Here is a 20,153-nt window from a genome sequence, read left to right as displayed (position 1 = left end):
CCAACCTGATATTCTCCCCTGGCTGGATAGCTGAATCCTTTTACTGCTAGTAAAAGACCTCCAGTCCACATCTGTCTTCTGAGCCTCCCCAGAGCCCCTCTGTAAGACTGATGCAATCCTTTTGCTAAACAGGTTCGTTGGTGGGAGACCATTTCACGTGAAACCAACCCGGAGGCCTGCTGTGTCTGTGGGTCTTCGCGCGCGCACACCCACACACACAGATTTATCAGGGTCACTTGGGAATGTAGCAATTAAAAGATGTAGACAGCATCATTAAGAAGATGCTAGCCACAATTGCAATCTCAAATGCACTGCTGAGGTGTGGAGAAAACCCAAGTCTGATGTTTTTTGGGGAGGAATCGTCTTTATGCTCTGGGTTTGTACAGCACCTACTGCGCTGGGGCTCCATGACTAGACTTTGTGGGTCTGCTGCAATGCAAAGAAAGATGATGATAAAGCCGCTCATTCTCCTGTGCCAGTACCCATGTGCCTGAAATTGTGAGCCCAGCCTCACCTGCTCTAGGGACTGTTGAGGGTGGCACTCAGTCACTGAAACGACTCTGCTGAGACTCCCCAAATTGCTAGTGTCAAAAGTCACAAACCTAACTGGTGGACTTTTCCTTCCTCTCACTGTCCCGGTGAGGTAGATGCTAATGAGTAGGTTTTATACTGAGCTCCTGGCAGGGGCCTGGTGTGGATCCATCCATCTCTGTAGGGACCCCAAACGTTTGCAGAGAATTTTTTTTTTTTATTAATATATTTCGTGTTCCGGGTGAAATCGGCCAAATCAGTTCCAAATCACATTGATTGAGCAGAACGTAATCCTTCCAAAAGCTATATGGATTGAGCAGGCAGAATTCAATCGTTCTAAACACCATGTACGGCGCTACAACCGGCGAGCATCCTCTGTCTCATGAGCTACAACCGGCGAGCATCCTCTGTCCCAGGCTCTCACCCTGGGACTCCAGATACTTCCATATCCATTGGCAGGCATCTTACATGCAGGCTCAAGCCTGGAGGTCTTGGGATTCGGATGCCCCTGAGGAGAATAGGCAGCAGGGCCGCTGAAATCGGTGGAACTGCATAGCTTTATGATGAGTGAAGTTAGCCCTTTATCCACGTCGTGCCCCTCTGCTGTAAGGTGACTAGCCAACCTGATATTCTCCCCTGGCTGGATAGCTGAATCCTTTTACTGCTAGTAAAAGACCTCCAGTCCACATCTGTCTTCTGAGCCTCCCCAGAGCCCCTCTGTAAGACTGATGCAATCCTTTTGCTAAACAGGTTCGTTGGTGGGAGACCATTTCACGTGAAACCAACCCGGAGGCCTGCTGTGTCTGTGGGTCTTTGCAGGATGACTCAAGAGGAGACAGAATGACTGTGAAAAACAAGCTCTTCCTCCACTTCCCTCCTCCCTTGCCTGCCCTCATTCCCCCTCTTCACAGCTTAAACATGAGCACAGTCGGTGCTAAATGGGGTTGTGGCTTCTCAGGTCCTGTTCACACACATGGGCTATCTCAATTAAAGCTTTGGAAAAGAAAATGCCCTTCAGAGACCGGGCAAGGCAAATGCCCTCTTGGGGTGTCGGTTCAGAAGGATTCAGGCATTTGTTTCTCAAAAGAAAAGGGAAGAAAGAAGGGCTTGAGTTACCCACAGACACTTTTCAACCCTTTCACGTGCCTGTCTTAAATTAGCTGTGGGGAGGGAGCCCCTGGAGACCCTACAGAGCAGGTACCGCACAAGAACCGGTATTTTTTTAGACTGGAGGGACTATCCCCAAGACTGGAAAGATGTTAGAGACACAAAAGCAGACACGAGAAGGTGCCGAGTCAGGAACTTGTAACATGTACAAGCGCCCTGTGAGATCAGCCCAGCTACCATGCTGTGGCAGACTTGTAGGAACGACGAGCGGGCCTGCATCTCTTGCATCTTGCACCAGTTCAACACTGAGGTGCCTCCACTGACCCCAGTGGACCTTCTCCTGTTTCCAGTGGTACAAGTGAAAGAAGAACCAGGTTCAAGGCAGGAAGAGTCTCTAGCAAACAAATAAGCGCACACATTTCACAAACACCTTTCCCATGCACTTCACCCAATTCCCAACCAGGTCCCACATTGCTAAGTCTCCAGTTTCTCAGCACTGAAACCCCCACTCTGGCTTTAGATCAAATAATGCTAAAGAAATGTATCTTGTTTATCTGTCCCTCTATAAAATACATAGGGAGGGAACAGACTCCAGGGACCATGTTTGCACTGAAGCAAAGCTAAAGCTTTTAATTAACCACACAGGGATTGCCACAATAGAGTGATATTGGATCTCCCATTCTATTTCAGGTTTACACAGCCAGGGCTTTGCATGCCAACATTGCAAAAGACAATTGCTGCTGAAACTTGAGATGTGCCAGTTTCTCTGTCTTTGCCATTTACTCTCTCTCACCATTGACTTCCTGCACAAAGGAGGCTATTGTTTGGGGGCCATGTCCTGTGCTGCATACATTTACTTCTGCAGTAGGGTTTGCTGCTCCCCTCCGCTTTTTTTGCTGCAATATGTTTGTATTTAATTCCTTCTTTAGCAACAGGTCCACAAAAGGAAAATCAACCAGATGGCTTTCCGTTGTGCTGAGGCCAGGTGGTTCCACGGGATGTTGTTGCATTGAAGCGATGTGATTGTTGTGTTCATCGTTTCATCTGTTCTTAACAAGACCGTCTCCCTCTCTTACCTTTTAGTCACTCCGCAGCTTTGTTCTGTCAAAACCCACAAGCTACGTGAGGTTGGGATGCCTTGGTACCTGGATGGCAAATGTACTGGGGCTATTGGGAACATGGTCCTATTTTTCTGGTTCGTGATGCCTTCCCCCCACCCCTGACCCAGGACTGAGAGCGATGCCCCAGCACGGTGTGCCAGGAGGTTCGGTGTAGATACGTTTAGCTGCCTTCAGATGGGATGCAAAATCAAGGCCAGACAGTTTGTGGCAATTACCGATTTCATGATACTTCTCCCTGTTAATCCCACTCTTATCCAAACTTCAATCAGAGTTTTAAACAGATGAAGTATACTTCATAGAGCATGCAATGCTCTCCCTAAATTGCTCAAGAATTAGTATGAACTCAGAGCGGCTATGAGTTATTAAATATTTGGCTTCTCAGAGGTGGCTACATGAATGACGGGAACACAATCTTGCTTCATACCTTAAAGTTCTCATCTATCAAGAAATCGCAGCCGATGAGATCAAAGTAGCCCAGTTTGCATTCCAGCTTGGCCTTGACAGCCAGGAAGCACTGCATCATGATCTGCTGCATCTTCTTCTGAAAGACACAGGAGAAAGGCAGTTTAAGATCCGTGTTGAATGCACAGGGCCACAGAATGATAAGACATGGGACAGTGACCTGTCAGTTCAGCAGAGCCACCTGGACCAGCAAATCCTCTCCTCCCTGCCTCCATAGAGATGGTTTCCTACATTTTCAAATTGAGAGAGTCTGGGAACCAAATGGAGGTGGCTCCAGGGGGGGGGGGTGCAGTGGTGTTAATATAACCCTCTTTCCTTTTTTAATGGTCTTAATATTCCACTAATCAAGCTATTCTTTCTTTTGCAAATTCCCTGTCTGTTGGCTGCTTCTGGTAATGTAGCTCCTATCACACAGCTCTGCAGGCTGTTTTTAACTCTAACTAACCCAGGTGCAAAAATAACTTTCAGTGAAGTGCTGGATGCACTGTCAGGATGCTTGAGAAGGTTTGATTTTGCTTTATGAATCTGGAAGAGGTGTACATTCAATTCTAATGACTACAGCACTAAAGAAACATCTTTTGAATTGCTGGCCTAGTTGTGTTTTTCAATACGTAATACAGGATATAGCAAATGAGCACACTTTCCAATAAAGCTGTATTTATTTTTGCTTTGACGCTGAACTGAATAATGTAGCCCTATCCCCCGCAGCATATTAGTAAAGCTTCTAGTTTCTTTTTACCTGGAGAAAAATATACGTGCTGTGTGATATGGATTATAGGGATGATGCACCACAACACCTGCACCCCCTTTTTCAAAATCCTAGATCCACCCGTGGAAACAAACCATATGTTGACTATGGGACAAAAACCCACATCTCAATGTAGGATGTTCTCAGCTTCATGCCGTTATTGCTACTTCTAAAGAGAAGCCGCTCCAGTGAAAGTCCTAAGATTCGTAGGCCCCGTTGGGTTATAAGCATTGTTTTTTCTCTTGCAGACTTTCTCTCCTCTAAACACATGGCTATCCCCTCTGTGCTCCTTCTCTGGTTGGAAATGTGAGGCCCCACGGCCCATTAGCCAACAGCAGTACCTCCTTGCCAGGAGACGGTCCTGCGTCTTGCTTCTGCATATTGCTGTCATGCTGCCCTGCAGGACTGGAGCCCCAGATCCTTCTGCAGAGTGAGCATTTAAAGAGACTACTAGTGACTGACTGACGTGTGAATGTGGCATTTGGGGATGTGGCCAGTGTGAAATATGGCAATTTCTGTCTCTAACAAGTTACCACCTCCCTGCGTTGCACGGTGTGGGCTACCGGCTGCAGTAACACAGAGCAAACAGCAGCAGTGGAAATGAGTGTGGTTCCTATTTCTGCCTGAAACCGTAACATGAAAGCAGGCTGGTGAAATGTTGCTAGATCTCAGTGAAACTCAGGCTTAGCCTAAGATGCTTCCCACCTGGTTTCCTAAAGTTTGGGTGAAAAGCCAAAGGGCTTTTCATTTAACATTTTTGGCATTTAATTTCCCTTGCTTTTTAGTCAACAATCCAAAGTTGAAGCTTGAACACCCTTTTACCTTCTTCCCCCTTCATTTCTACCCACAACAGGTGTCCCAAGCTGCATTACAGCCTTAATATACCATCAGCATCAGGCTGATGAGCTGCAGGGGCCCAGAGAGCGAGGCTCTTCCTTCCTTCTTGTGTTGCCATCAGGAAAATGGCAGGAAAACAAGGTTGCCTCCACTTCAGCGGAAGAAGGGGCTATCTCAGCGGTTCACAGAGAGAAGGGTGAATGGGAAGGAATCACACCACAAAGTATTAGGCCCTCAAAAATGCAGATTGAGACTAGCCAGTCTAGGGCAGGTCCTTAATACACCGGAGCACGATAACATTGGATTGGAAACGTGAAGAGTGCTAGAGCACCGGTACTGCTGCCTGTTGCCCTTGTTCGTTAATCCACCCCAAAGCACGTTTAAAGCGAACCATTTAACTGGCCAGAAGTCAAGACTGACATGAATAAAATGAAAAACTCACTTCATTTTTGTTTCCACATGGATTTGGCGGGGGCTGTGATGGGTGACACCAAACTCCCTGCATCGTAGCTGCTGCCTTCAGCTTCTGCTGCTATCGGACACCCCATCAGGTGGTGAGACAAGCACCTGGCTGGGGTCTCTTGACCCCATTGCTCTTTCCTGCCCAGAGCAAGGGGTTGGACTCAATCTAATAGGTCCTTTTTTGACCCTAGAAACTATTAAATCTTTGCTCAGTACTCCTGCCTTTCCCCTCGGGCTCCTGAGAAGCAATCACGCTTGCCCCCTCCCCTCTCTTCCAGGTCCACACTACACACATGCCCTGGCCACACACTCACAGTGAACACAGTGAGGACCCAGTCTTTGGGGAGGCCTTTGGTCTGCTTGAACTTCTCATTAATGTAGCTGTTAAAGCGCTCCATCCGCCACACCGTCTCCTCCTTCAGCTGGCTGTACAGGGGGTTCTTCTTCTGCATGTACTGGGAGGGGAGAGAGGGGGAAAGCAAAGGGATGGTTAAATTTCCTGCTCCCCTCCGCAGGGAATGGAGAGGAGGTGAGAGAGGGATGCTAACGAGGAACCACTTGAACCACACTGGGCAAAGCCAGGAAGGTGGTCACACTTTCTCAGAGGGTTTAGCTCTTGGAGCTGGGGGCCCTAGCTTGCCCAGCAGGATAGCTTTCGGGCAGTTACACTAGCTGACCTCACGCTCCATATGGTGACAGCAAAGAGACGTCCCACTGCAACTCTCTACATAGGCAAGCCCCGCAGCCCACTTGCAGCCCAGCCTGGAGCTTCATTAGTAATGAATGATTATAATCCTTCGTATTCCTACAGCACCTTGCACACAAGGCTCCCCCAACACTTCAAGTGTCACAAGAAGTCATGAATAACGAAGAGAAGCCACTTGACCAAGGGCAACCGATGCATTGGTGAACAGAACCTATAGGCCTGATTCTCAGTTACATTGAACTTCCTTCCCAGTGACTTCGTCCAGTGAGCAGGGATGCCCCGCTTCTCCCCTGAGAAGTCCCACTGTGCAAGTGGTCTCCCCAGGCCTGCTTCCAGACCCCGAACTTTGCAATGCATGGGGGTCCCATTAGGGACGGGGCCAGAGTGCACTGCACTTCAGCCATTTTCAGCAATCCGAGTCCACGAGAACCAGGAGCTAGGTTAGAGCAGTGTTTGCAGGCCAGAAAGGGCGGCTTAAAACATCGTTAGCCCCCTTCCCATTTCCCGCTCAGGCACTACAACAGCGACCATGAATCATCAGCCACCAAGAGCCCTGACTCCTGTTCTCCTTATGCCATCGTCTGCCACTGTCCAGCCGAGACCTCTCAAGCAGAGGGTCTGTTCCCTGCAGTTGTGAGAAAGCTGCACTTTTCTTAAAACCATGCTGTTTCTCTGTGTGTGCACTGAGCCTCCAGCCCAACATAAGTCAGGCAGGGTCAGGTCCTTTCACAGACCTGGGGTAACTCTTTGCTGTAGCATCTGTCTGATGGCCGGAGAAGGCAAGAGGGGAGCATGTCTGGGAAAAAACAAAAAAACCTCTCCTTGTGTGGGTCTCCAGAGTGACCCAGGGAGAGGGATTTTCCATTCCACTCCCTCCTTCATCCCCTGGTAAGAGTTTAGTGAGCATGGGGAGCTCTCCGTACGCAGCAGCCAGCCTGGATTGCAAGGATAATTGCAACAGAATCGGCGCTAAGCTGCAAAATTTCTGCTTGGTGGAGCTGCCATTGATGCCTCTCATGGTTCCAGTTTAAGGCACTGAGCTGGTCAAGAGGCAGATGAGGACTAACCCTTGCTGAGCCCTAAGTGTCACGTAGGGAGTCCTTTTTCCTCCCATTCCTAACCTTCCCCAGGATCAAGGCATGCTGGCTTTGGGCTGTGTGAGCCTGCTGAAAATAGAGGCCCAACCTGAAACTTGCTGAAGACCCTCAGCTGCTCCTCCCAGCCTCAAGCCTCGGGAGGAGCAAAATTCACGATGTGAAAAGAAAAGACGAGTGGATGAAGAGAAAATACTAATAACATGGGTCAGAGTCAATAGATTCTGGAGTCATTTGCTCCAGTGGGCAGCACTGGTCTACGCTAGCTAATCGTTTGGCCCAATAACCACACACTTATTTTGGGGCTTAGATCTTACTTGTGAATGATCAAGCTAAAGAGGACACATCCCCCCCTTCCAACTGGGTTATAAGACACTGCAGAGCTCTACAAAGAAACCCAGGTTGACAATGGGAACAGGCATGGCCTCAGCAGCTTTCAAGCTTTCTCAGTCCGGTTTTAGACTCACCTGTGCATCGTTGCAGGGTGGGGAGGGAAGGGGGATAAAAAAACTCTCTTTGTTTATCGGCTGCTTCCTGAATCATGCCATGGAAAGTCACTGAACAATGACAGGCAGGGGACATACTACTAGGGTAATATAAGAAAAGGGAAGATTTATCCTGGAGCAAAGAGCCCTACTCCCCCAGACGTATGCTCAGCTGCAAAGGCAGACAAAGGTGAGTTGCCAAAGCAAGTTAGGTTTCAATTTAAGATAGAAAATCTGAATCATGACCAGATTTCTGGACACAAAGCTGGGTGGGGGGAGAGGGAGGGGATTTTGGCTTATCTCGATACTACAGGGACCAAATGTCTCTGATTAAGTGTAGGCTCATTAGCCTCAGTGGACTTACACCAGAGACAGGTTTGTCAAATTAATGTAATACTCATTCCAAAGTAGGTATAGGGCAATGTGTAGACCCACAAAGAAAAAAAATACATTGGACACCTCTTTGGCGAGCAATGCCAAACACGTGGCCCCAAATGGTGCCAGCATTTGGCGAAGTGATGTTACCTGGAGAATGGGAACAAGCTGCTACCCTGTTACCTGTCAGCAGGCAGGGGGAATAGAAGTGCTATGCAGAAACTGGATCAGCTTTAGATTTGAAGCATACAAGGAAAAAAAAAAGCTGCTTTCAGGGGCTGGGGAGGAAAGGGAATGAAGGGAGAGTCAAGTGCAATTTGCACAATCCTAGCTGTTGCCAGCTGCTCTGGAAAGTTTCCTTTCCCCACCTCCCGACAGGTTTCTCGGTAATTTATGCTCTGCTAATAAACACCTGTCCCTTGTTTGATGTCACTTGTGCCAGGGGGGTCTCACCTGAGCACCTGAATTCCCCCGTGGATGGCCCTAGAGCTGAGCAAACAACTCTGTTCCAGGAAAACAAGTGGCACATTGATAATAGTGTCTATTGCAGGAAGCGGGTACAATACGCTGTCCTGAACTGCCCTGCTGCCACAGCAATAAAACTCCTGCAAGAACCAAAGCAGGCCGGCTCGGGGGGTAGCTCCCTCTTTCTTCGGGCCAGCAGGACTGTAGCGGTATACCGGAAGAAGAAAACACATTGCAAGCAAAAGAGTTCCCTTCCCTCTGCTTGCTTTGTACTCTGTATGGATAGGCTCAGCTGGAGATTTTTGCCTGACTTCATTCACCTGCCTGGTACATTTGGGGCACAAGAGTTTTAATATTAATGCAGAAGGGGGCAAAATGGATGTTTGATCAAGAGGATGGAGCCCAGGCGTGAAGAAGGCTGCCTTTTCCCAGGTTTCACTTGGGAGGTGTAAAGCTGGCAAAGATCAAGGTATAATTTCAAGAGCCATGGCTCACTTGTGCACAGTCCATTACTTGTATTATGGGAACATAAAGTTTACAACCCAGAGGCACAAGAAGGACTAAGGGCAGGGATGGAAAACTGTCTCATTCAAGGTCTCACAGGACTGTGGCATAGAGCTGGACTTGATCCAGTGCCCTATCCATTAGATTATGATGCCAGGCATGGTGCACAGCCCTGATCCCCCAGCCAGCAACTGTGCAACGATCGCTCACTCATGTTGCATGACTGCACCCTCGGAGAGATTGGGGGAGCACCATCTCTGCATGAATTGCCCCTGCGCCAACCCCTCCGCACTTCATCCATACAGACCTTGACTGCTGTAGTCTGTCACTCAGTCAGGATGGGGGGTACCTGGATGCTATTATGGCACCAATCAAGGTTCACTGCATTTAGCTACACATCTAGATTAGCTAAATAGCTACTTTTTCAGTTCACCTGGTTGGTCAGATGAGCGGTGAGATCATCAGAAGCAGCATCATAGTTGGCGCAGGTGAGCCGGACATAGCCATGCCCGAAAAACAGCACATAAGGCATCGTGCAGGCAATGAGGAGATAGGAACGGACATCAAACTTCTTCCCTTCAAGTAGCAGAGGCTTGTGGATATACCTGCCAGAGCAATGTGGCAAGATGAGACCTCAACAACAGAGCTCTAAAATGGGAAATTAAGGCTCACCCACATCCTCTACAACAGGGAGGTTGGCATTGCCTTTGGTGGGTTATGAATCAGACCTGAAAGGCCAAATGGGGACAGGGCTATTCGCAATTACCACTTCCTTATTCCAGAAATATTCCTGATGAAATCAGGGGCACTATTGGTGTGCACTGCTATTCAACAGGAGTACATTAAGAAACCCAAATGGAAGGGCATTTTCTGGAGACCCATTACTTACAACTACTTACAACTTCTATATTTCCTAGCACTTGTCCTGACAAGCGGATCTAGCACCTCATTCCAGACTCTGGCACACTCCCAGGGAAATCAAATGAGAGGGTGGTGCAAATGAGGAGTGCGCACTAGGTCCCTCAGCGTAGAAATAGCTTTGCCCCTTTGAAAAGCATGTCTGCTTTGAAAGTGAATGCATTTTAGCATAGCATCATTTTACTCAGTACAGGTCTACTGCCAGGGTATGCATCTGGTATTACAGCGCAACTGCTGACGTTACTGATAAGCAGAAGTGGTACCTTATTTTCATCTCAACCACAAGGAGCCATAACAAGGAGAGTGATCTAGATCCTTTTCTGACTCAAGCATCATTAAGAGAAGTGTCAACAAAGGAACCCGCTTGGCTTTTACATCTTGAGTTGAATTTGCAATGAAGGCAGGCAGCATCACCTCCTCCCCTCGTCCCCACTTCCTCTTATAAGCTGAAATAGAGCAGGGTGGTTAAAGAAGTGTATTGGGGCAGTTAAGCAAAGTTGTGGTTCATAGGAGACCCCCACGCTTTAATTTTCTTTCTGTGCCTTTCCCCCAGTTGCAAGAGTTTTTATTCCTGACGCCTGCAATCATTTACAGAAAGAGCACGATTCAGTCTCTCATTGCACTGACCGTTTTTGCAAAGTCTGGATTTTCCTGTGTTCCCCAAATAACTCTGTAGTGTAGCGGGAACAGCCTTACAGCTCCCCTGGGACAAATCTTGAGAAATTCTGAACATCAGAAAGTCCCATTAAGAAAAATAAGGGCTAAATGAAAGTAGAATCTAATTTGCTCAGACTTCCCTGAACTAAGTGCTCCTGCAGTTCTTAAGGGTGCCAAAGTACAATGCTGGGCAACGGGAAAATATCACAGACTGACTGTGTTCAGCACAGGCCACTGAATCACCTCTAAATGGAGCAATGCTGTAACCATCATCGCTGCTTTTTCAACCTCCCTCCCTCCCTGCTTCTGCTGTAGCACTCAGGGCAGCTCACAAAAGGGGAATTTAAGACAGCAGGTAATACTAGATCATTTCCTTGCATCCTGGTTCTGCTGTTGGATGCTGCCGATACATTGCAGAAAGCAGAGGAGCAAATATTAAATTTCTTGACACGTTCAGATAAATCAAATCACCCTCCACCCATTAGGTGCTGAGCTCTGCAGTCCACGATGGGCCTGCCAGTTGGTTTGCAGACACCCTGGGCGCAATGCACATCACAAAGCAAATCTATTTGTCTCTTCTGTTCGAACATGATGCGTCTTCGGAGACAAGTGACAGCAGAGGGCACTCTTTGGAAAGCAAAGTGAAATGCAAGGAGGAGAAGGCAGATGTCAAAGAAGAATAAAAGCTTTTGCCACATCCCAGCAGTCAGGGGGAATTAGAAGTTTACTTGTCGTTGCTACAGAGCAGACAAAGCGTATGTGTGAACACAGAGAACCCGTCATACTCTGCCCCTGGCAGTGACTTCCTGAGAAACATCATGGTGCAACATGATGTCCTCCCTTTTCACTGCAGGTACTTAGATGCTTTTGTGAATAATGGTACCCAGTTATAATATAATGGTGGACAATAGCAATATTTTTGGAAGTGCTAATAAAGCTTGGACTTCAGGGTTGAAGCCGATATCTAGGTTTTGGAGATCAGGATGGGACCCAGTAGAGGGGGAAGATTATCTCTTGCATGGTCTAAATAATGGCTTGACTTGGCCTGGAAGGTTTCTGGAAAGGGGGGGAATTTTGTGCATTGTTTTCCTTTTGCGATAGAGCTGCCAAGTCGTAATATCTAAGTGTTGGAGTGGTGAACCAATCCTGTTGTGGGCATATGCACAGATCATCATTTTTGGACCACACTGATGTCCCTTTGGGCTGCGCTGGTGATGCCATGAGTGGATTGCACCATGATAACCACCTGGCATATATCACTGATATTGTAATCATACTATGTCCTGCCGTGAGGATGTGGCATTGAGTATTGAGATGCTTGGAGTACCTTGCAAGTCTGACTGATTTCTGCCTGTTGTTTGTCCTAGGGTCGTTATCAACCTGGATTTCTGTTTGGGTCTTTCCATGCCTTGTGTTCCCACATAGCCTAGACACTCTTGGGTCGAGAGCCTGTCTTGCTACTGCTGCTGCTTTGTGCTGTTGGTGGGGTCTATTCTGCACATCAGCTCTGAAAACCTCTGCAGTCTAGCTTCACTCTGCCCCCTCTGTGGTCAATGGTGTAAAGCATTTGGGGATGTGGCCAGTGAGGAAGATGCTATAGAGTCTTGCTGCATGACCCTGATGTAGGGCATTTGCAAAAACTTCAGAGGAAAAAAGCAAAGGCAGTGGGTAGTTGGTAAACATCTAGGATTTGCCCTAAAACCTGGTGGCTGTGAAATTCTTAGGAAAAAATGCCATGTGACCAGGCAGACTTCAACAGATATACTGGAGGCCTAGACTGGCCTAGCCTGGGTGGAACAGATGCTACAGCTGTATGACATGTAAAAACTTGGCACAGCATAAGAAGCTGGGATAATACCTCATTCAAATGGCTCTGCACAATGCTTTTGTCATGCATGCAGCTTACGGCATCTGGTCTTTTGAAGTCATTCTCAAATTTCCAGACAGAGATCATCTCAAATCTCCTTTTTGATGGAGAAGGTCTGTTTGGAAATGACAGACGTGGGGGCATTGTGATGCTACCCTAAGAAATACCCCCTGCATAGGAAATGTGAGAAGTTGCAAGCCATTGAGAAGATGTGGTAAGAACCACACTAAATGGCTGTGAAAGGCTTCAGGATAGTAACACCAATAGGGTCTGATCAAATTCACATGGAGATCCATGAGTGCTTTTCCACTGAATTCAGAAACAAGCCTAGAGCCATGATCTCCAGTAGGTCTGTGCTTGGAGAGATGCCTAATTCTCATGGCAATGGATGACATGGGGTACAGACAGCTAAACCAGAAGTGGTTCCCTTACAGAAGCCAGTCAGAGCCTGAATCAACAAGGCTGGAAAAGAAAATGAGAAACGGGGCTCTGGATTTGACCAAGAGAAGTGCTTTCCCCAGGATGGTGCAGACTCCAGCAGAGAACCCAGTTCTCCGCATCTCCTGTTCTGCACCATGATCATGAGAAAACATGTCTTCCCTATGGCTTGCAGATCAAGGCAACAGCGCGTCCGCACACCTCGTTCTCTACCTTTGCACTATTCTTGCCTGGGGAGCCTTGTACGGCACTTTCTTGTAGGTGGGATCCTCCTCAAAGCCCTGCAGCTTGGCCTGAAGTGAGTCAATGCTCTCTTGGTTCATAAGCAGGAAGATGCCTCGACCTTGGTTGGAGCACGCTGGCTTGCAGATCCAGATCTGTTTGTCTGCGGAAAAGAAAGAGTCTATTGTATTGAGCTTTGAAATGCAGTGGTGTAACTGGGGGAGCGGTGGGGAGCAGTAGGGGCAAGTGCCCTGGGTGCCAACTTAGTGGGGGAAGTAAAACAAAAAACAAAAAAAACAGCACCCATTTTTCTACACTGCTTTAATATGCTTTCTTGGATATTCATCTAAATGTTGTCTACCCCAATTAGCGAAGGGATCTGGGGCTGTGAATACTCCCCAGTGTTAGCGTCACTTGAGAGAGGGAGCTGGAAGTGAATTTTGCTACTTGGGCCACTTCTCATAATACAGCTGAGACAACCTATTGATAAACTCATTAGATTACATTAGCTTAATGTAATGCTACATGCACTAAATGAGGGGGTTACATTTGTGGCTACTGGATTGTGGGTGATCTCTCATAGTGTTGGGCTCTGGGTTCAAGCCACAAATTCAGTACTGGTCTAAACAACCAGCAGCTGAGAATATCAAGGAAATAGCATTGCCCACTTTCAGGAAACCTGCCCTCAGTTGCACCCATTTCCTTCTTACATTACTAACTTCAGTGAATAGAGAATACGCCCTGAAGGGAGTTCTGCTTCCAGCCGCAGGGTCATGGGGCCTATGCATATGTATGCAGCAGGCCTCCAGGATGCATTGGGTGGGTGGAGAAGCAAGCAAGCAGCCGACCAGACATGCTAACGAGGATAATCAAGGAAGCCACTGAGGACATAAGTAGGTGGGAAGCCTGGGTCTGACAGTCAGAGTCCCAAGATGCAAGTCAGTCTCCAGGATCTGGCCAGCAACCTGAAGTTAGACTCTGTGTTCAGTGAAAAATATCCTCCGAGTCAGAGAAACTGGGGATAAGCAAGTCATGATCTCTAAATGGCCCAAACATCAGGAGTGCTGGCATTTGGAAGAATATCCCGTAGGTCACTGGGTTGTTGGCTGTGAGTCTCCCTATGCCTGATGAAGCCTGTGTCCAAAAGCTTGCAAAGAACTTTTTTTCCAACCATTTAGTTGGTCTAATAAAAGATATCACATCTACCCAAAGAACCTTGCCTGCCATAGGTCACGGATATTCACAGGGACTCATGAGTTCGCTATTCAGGCTCCAGTCAGAACAGAACAGAAACTGGACTATCTGCAGGGCGTTTTCTCCCTGCGGAGTTGGGGGCAGTTTGGAGAGGTACAGGGGCACCCTGACAATGCACCAGTGATGTCAAGGACTCCAGCGGAAGGCATGGGATCTGGGGAGCAAAAGGGCCAGGGAAGCTCTGGTAATGCACATTTGCTCTTGGGAATCACCCTGATAGCTAAATTGAAGTCTTATTTCCAGCATGAGGTCTCTTGTCTTCCTCACTGGCTGCTCACAGGGCCAAGGCTACTCACCTTTGTAGGCTTCAAAGAAGGCTTCTCTCTCATCCTTTATGTCCAGCCGATAGGATTCTGGAAAAAAATCTTCCATCTTCAGGATCCTGTGGGAGAAATGGGGGTAAGTCACAAACCCGTGTGAGCCCCCCATCTCCATTTTCATTCTTCTTAGGGAAGAGATAGGAAGGACGCTGATGCACCTGTGCAGAACTTTGGATTATGGCTTTTTCTACTTCTATTTCCCTTTTGCAGTTGCATTCCCCGGTGTTCTTGCTCCTAAGAACTGTCTTCCTTCTCTGCTGAAGGAAAAACCTGAGTCTAAACTCCAGACTCTAAATCCCTCCAAATTTTAGTGAAATGTAGCCTATTATGTGCAATCAAGTGCACTGCCATGGACCTGGAGCCCCAGGAGGACTTTTCCAGGGGGGCTGATCTAGACTGGCCGACATGGCGATGTCTGAATCGCCTGTGGATGCAAACTGGAAGATCAAAACCAAACACAATCAAATGGGGCTACTCTAATGACACAAATATTTGTGAATGTGATGAAGCACAGACTATGGAGCACCTGTTGGTTTGCTGACCTGTACCAAGGAGGACCTTGCTGCAGCACTGGAAAGAGCCTCTGCTGGTGCAAAATTCTGGAAAAAAACATCTAGTTTGTGACAAGGACATGAGACGTAGAAGAAAAAGAAGTGAAGTTTAAATCTGGGTCTGAACTCAGAGCCCCTCTAGAAGCATATTATCCTGGGTTTCCTCTGGCTTTGGGGCAATGGTGAATAAATGTTTTCTATATTTTATCAGTGGCAGGGGAGGGATGAGCAAAACTATCACATGGGATAGATTCATGTTGTGGAAAAAGCCGTCTCTGGGGCTCGGGGTAGAGCATGTGCTACTGCAGGACCAACTATTTCCTTAAGCTCTAGAGTATTTCTGTTGGCCTCGATGATGGCTCTATATGCTAGGTTTGCTGTACACTGAGGGTGTTTCAGGTAACCATGGCAGAGGGGTTTTTTGATAGATCGGATAGCCCAGGAGCAGAGGTGATAATGTGCTGTTGTCTGATATCTACCCAGTGCTCCACAGCTTCCAGACTTCCCATCTCATCTTTCACCTGCAGCACGTGAGGGGGTTACGGCAACGGGTACCTTGGGGGTCGTGTGTTTCTAGAGCCCCAGGGACATACAAAAGAAGGGTTGGTTGGTTTTTTTCCCTAACTCCCTCCTTTGAGGCTCAGGAACAAAAATAATTTAAGAAATGAAGAAAGAAGTGCCTTTTTGTTGTCTCCCTTTTCATACCCAAAGAGATTGAGCTCACAGAGCAGGGGGGAAAGTGGTTTCTAGCACAGCTGCAAGCAAAGACAGCAAAATGCATGCTCCTTTTTTTTTTTTAGGAGAAGGAACAACTGAGCCCACAAAATTGCAGACCAAAGTAAGGCCCAGTAAAACATGTATCTCTGAACATCTAGGGCAGGTTAGATCAGATGAGGTGAAGCAGAGGATCTGAACCAAGCAATCGAATTGCTGCTGAGTGCAAGAAGCGGACTACTTTGTTCTGTTCAAAGTCACCATGGGCCTGGTCCAGGACTTGCTGCAGTTGGTAGAAAGGCCCTCCTTGCCGCCATTGAACTTGGGATCAGAGCGTTGAGTTTAAAAGCAGAGTAAAAGGAAGCAACAGGGAAGAAAGATCAAAGATTAAAGAACCTGAGAAAAGAGAAGATGAGTGAAGAGAAACCACACTAAACACTAGATATGATTGTGCTGGGTTACTTGGCAGGATATGCCCCATGATTACCACGCTACCTAGTGAAACCAAGGCTAAATGCAATGGCTTGGATAGCTTTTCAGCCAGTTCTTGCGTTATCCATCCTCAGGGGAGTTGTACACCCTGGGCTGAATCACTCGCTTAATGATTTTGAAATGTGATAAGAAAAAGCAGAGAAGTTTCATTAGAGCATAATCCACATGCCTGAGGAGGACAGAGAGAACACCGAATCATGGCAAATAGGAGGAAGGAGTTGTTTTAGCCAAAAAATAATGGATGATCCAAGAATTCCTGTGGGAGCTCTCCCAAGCCCAGCTCTAATGTTTGGGTGACCCCCAACCAGAGCGGTAGCTGTTTGTCCAGCCAGGTCATGCTTAGGGTACCCCTTTCAATTAGTATAGGTTTCTAATATGGCCACATCTGATGGGATGGAGAGGCCTTACTTGGTGTTCAAGGTCTTGCTGATTTTGCTCATCACCCGCTCATACTCCCGCAGGCTGCACAGAAGGCCAATTTTGGTAGTAAGGACTTTATTGTTGGGGATCTGGTAGAGAAGCTGTTCACCTGTATTAAAAACAATAAACCCTCTCTTTAATGGATTGCACAGCACAGTCTGGGTCTGCTAAAAGAAACCTAGGGAGGGGGCCCTGGGCCATTGAGTTGAGCCCTCTGTGTTTATTCCCAGGCTATCATTAACCAAATCACCACTTTGGACTCCCAACACAACAAAGGACTTATCAAGGAGCTGAAAGGAGGAGGTAGGAAACCATCAGCTGAACATGAGCACCTACTCCCCCTCTTTCAAAACTCCTACCATCCTTCTGAATGAACAGGGCAAACACATTAGGAAGTCCCAGCTTAGCTCTTCTCTGCCTCAGTTCCCTGTTGCTAAAACCGTTGTGTAAACACTACGCAGCAAAACGAAAAATGTTGTTACCCTGAAATACCTATATATGAAATAGCTTGCAGACTGTCTTTGGACTATGCCGAATCCATCCCAAAACAGCTGGTCTTGGAGTATTTGCAGCCATATATACACATTGCCAACAGCCACACATCACTTGATCATTTCAACGATCCGTGTATTGGGCCATGCATGTAAGAAACGGGCAGGAGGTACCATGAAGTCTAGATGTACGGCATGGCTCAGTCATTTGGTGTCATGTACTATTAAGCTGGGTTGCAATTTTATGGCTAAGAGCAGAAGTTGCCCGTGACAGCACAACCCAGACGCTGCCTCCGTCTCTCTTCACGTACACAACCGGCCTCATCTTGCTATCTGAGCCAGTATAGTGGCATCTTCTCGACTTGCCCATTTAAACCAGCTTACCCTCGTCTGAGTTCACCTCTGTGTGTGTTGCCCCTCTCTACCCTCCTGCAAAGATGCCCAGGCTGTTGCCCAGCGGGAGAACGGATCTTCTCCTTATGGCCTCTCTGAGTCACCACTTCCCTTACAGCCCATTTCGACCTCTTTACCTTCTCTGAAGTTGTAATAGGTCTCCCGACACTTGGTCTCGCACCACTTCAGTTTGTAATCCTCCCTCTTGTTGTCATAGATACGCTGCCAGCCCTTGCTCCTGCAGTAGATGCTCACCCTACAAGGAAAACAAAAAAGCAAAGCAGCTTCTGCTGTTAATGAAGACTTAATTAGCTCAGAGGCCTTAAATTCCCCAAGAGTCTCTTGGAGGGCTGACTCAACAACACCTAGAAGCCTCGAGGTGAAGAGAGAAGGAGGGAAACAATTTCTCTCCCTCCTCTCTAGTTAATTAGAGTGTATGCTGGAGGGATTGTCACTTCACACTTAGCAAGTGGGGCGGTACCATGGTTCCTGGGAAGTAACAGCCTCTTTAATGAAGGCTGATATATCAAATAGGGTTATTGTAGTGGTGGAAGTGGTCCTCACGGGATCCTGGATTCCTTTGCACAGTGCCAGGCTTGGCCAGAAACCTACCAAAGACCTCAAAAAGAGGGGATGAAGTTGTCACGGGATGTACAGACACGTGGCTGTAAATAACAGGTTTCCCTTGCTTTATGCGGGTTGTGTATGTGCGAATTCAATCTTATGCGATGACCCTTTTTATACCAAAAATTTGTTCTATGCAAGGTAAATTCACTTATGTGATCGGTGGGGTGGAAGCCGACAATCAGCTGCTTTGTGCACTGCATTGATGCCATAGGTGGGGGAAGAAAAAATTATTTGGTGGGGGGCTGCGGTGGGTGGTGGTGCCCGGGCCCGTCAGAACGACACCCCGGGAGCTGTGAGCCATGAAGCCTCCTGGCAGCAGCACCCACGGCCACTGCTCAAAGCAGCGGGTGCCCCAGGAGCGCCACGGCGCCACATCGGTACAGTCGAGGGGGTCAGTACAGTCAAGATCTTGGAACGTATCTCTATTTGTTACATTGTAAAGTGGGTTCCCTCTATGCCAATTCGAGTTATGCGCCGTTTTGCAGGACCACACGTACAACATAAAGCGAGGGAAACCTGTAGAGTGAGCTGGCATCTTGGTAGTTAGGGGGAAAATCAGTAAATATGAAGCCTGGTACATCCCCACCGCCAGAGTTTGCATCTAGACTATGTAAGGTTCTTAGGTTCGTGTGTCAAAGCAGATCTTGGTAGATGAAAAAGGTTTCAGAAAACAGGTTACAGGAATGATGTGACGGCTGGGGGAAAAATGCCTTCAAGGCAAAGATTTAAAAAGTTCAGTCGGTTATGGTCTGTGTGTTTGTAGATCATCTAAAATAACAAGGCCTGGTTCCCTAGGCACCATAAATAAATAGGGATGATGAAGTTTATTAAAGACAATGTTGAGCAATGGTTTCGCTACAGTTTGCCAATACCCACCTACAGAACAGACCACTGCTAACAACAGATGGCTCTTGAAGTTAGCAGGAAAAAACAGATAATGAATGGGGGGGAACTATACTTTTCAGAGGCTTTCCCAAAAGCCAGATGACACCAGCTGTGTTGTGCAGGAGCTCATGTTATGCAGTGCTGATTGGTTAAAACCAGGGTTGCTGCGGGGCACCGACCCTGCTTGGCTCTGGGTGATTTCTGAACAACACAACAGGATTTGGAGGCTGGAAGTTAAAGCCAGGCAGAGCCAGAAAAGAATAAATGACTATTTCCTTAGCAGTGAAAGCAATATTTACAGGACATCCAGGAAGAACGTGTCCTAAACAGGAGGTCAGAGGATTGTAGTTGAAGTACCATAGGAAAAGAACTACTTACAACCCTGCTCCATTAGCACCACCAATGTAAAAGAATGGCCCCGGTCTCTGAGGCTCTGGCTTCCTCTCTTCTGGCTCATCTGCTTCAGTGGCTGTCTTCTCATTTCCTTTATTCCCTTTACACTTGGCTTCATCCACCAGCCTCACTTCAGATGTATTGGAAGCAACTGCAAGAATTGGAATTGGGGAGATTTCAGCCAACCTGAAGAGGACTTCTCTAATGAAGTCATGCCACCTCCACTGCGGGGAAGCTGGAAATGGCAAAGACTTTGTGCAATGTGATGCCACTTAATCTGTATAGCACAGTTTCCAGATAGAGGAGGCATCGGAGATTCTTCTGAGGGCAGATACTTGGGTGTAATAACAGCACTGGGATAGGATGGACATGTACCGGAAAAATGTGCAAAGACATCTTTGCTGGTCTGTTTTAAGTATGGTGCTTAGCCAGGGCCCAGCGTGAAACAGAGGCAGGACTTGGTTGCAATTAAAGCACTGGGCTGAAATTCAAGAGAATGGCATCGCTACAGACTCCTTGGGCGATTTTACTTCACCTCTGTGCCCCAGGTCCGTATCTGCCTATGGGGATAAGAACAGAGCTGGAAGGTACCTCAAGGAGGTCACCAATCTCCT

The 20,153-nt window shown here is 47.5% G+C and overlaps 1 protein-coding gene across 1 annotated transcript in view; it reads right to left on the bottom strand.

The window, feature by feature from the left end:
* Window positions 1-20,153, bottom strand: part of TTLL10 (tubulin tyrosine ligase like 10) — a 157,271-nt gene that overhangs the window by 5,804 nt on the left and 131,314 nt on the right. Inside the window, exons 6-13 of the mRNA XM_025198137.1 lie at window positions 19,525-19,690; window positions 17,772-17,890; window positions 16,739-16,859; window positions 14,550-14,635; window positions 12,991-13,162; window positions 9,331-9,502; window positions 5,583-5,723; window positions 3,184-3,300 (exon numbers count right to left, since the gene is read on the bottom strand). Coding sequence (XP_025053922.1) covers window positions 3,184-3,300; window positions 5,583-5,723; window positions 9,331-9,502; window positions 12,991-13,162; window positions 14,550-14,635; window positions 16,739-16,859; window positions 17,772-17,890; window positions 19,525-19,690 — 1,094 coding nt within the window. The remainder of the gene's footprint in view (window positions 1-3,183; window positions 3,301-5,582; window positions 5,724-9,330; window positions 9,503-12,990; window positions 13,163-14,549; window positions 14,636-16,738; window positions 16,860-17,771; window positions 17,891-19,524; window positions 19,691-20,153) is intronic.

This window comes from Alligator sinensis, unplaced genomic scaffold (genome assembly GCF_000455745.1).
Source record: "Alligator sinensis unplaced genomic scaffold, ASM45574v1 scaffold569_1, whole genome shotgun sequence".
Taxonomy (NCBI): Eukaryota; Metazoa; Chordata; order Crocodylia; family Alligatoridae; genus Alligator; species Alligator sinensis.
The sequence above is the reverse complement of the archived record's forward strand: the minus strand, read 5'-3'. Positions and strand labels throughout refer to the sequence as shown.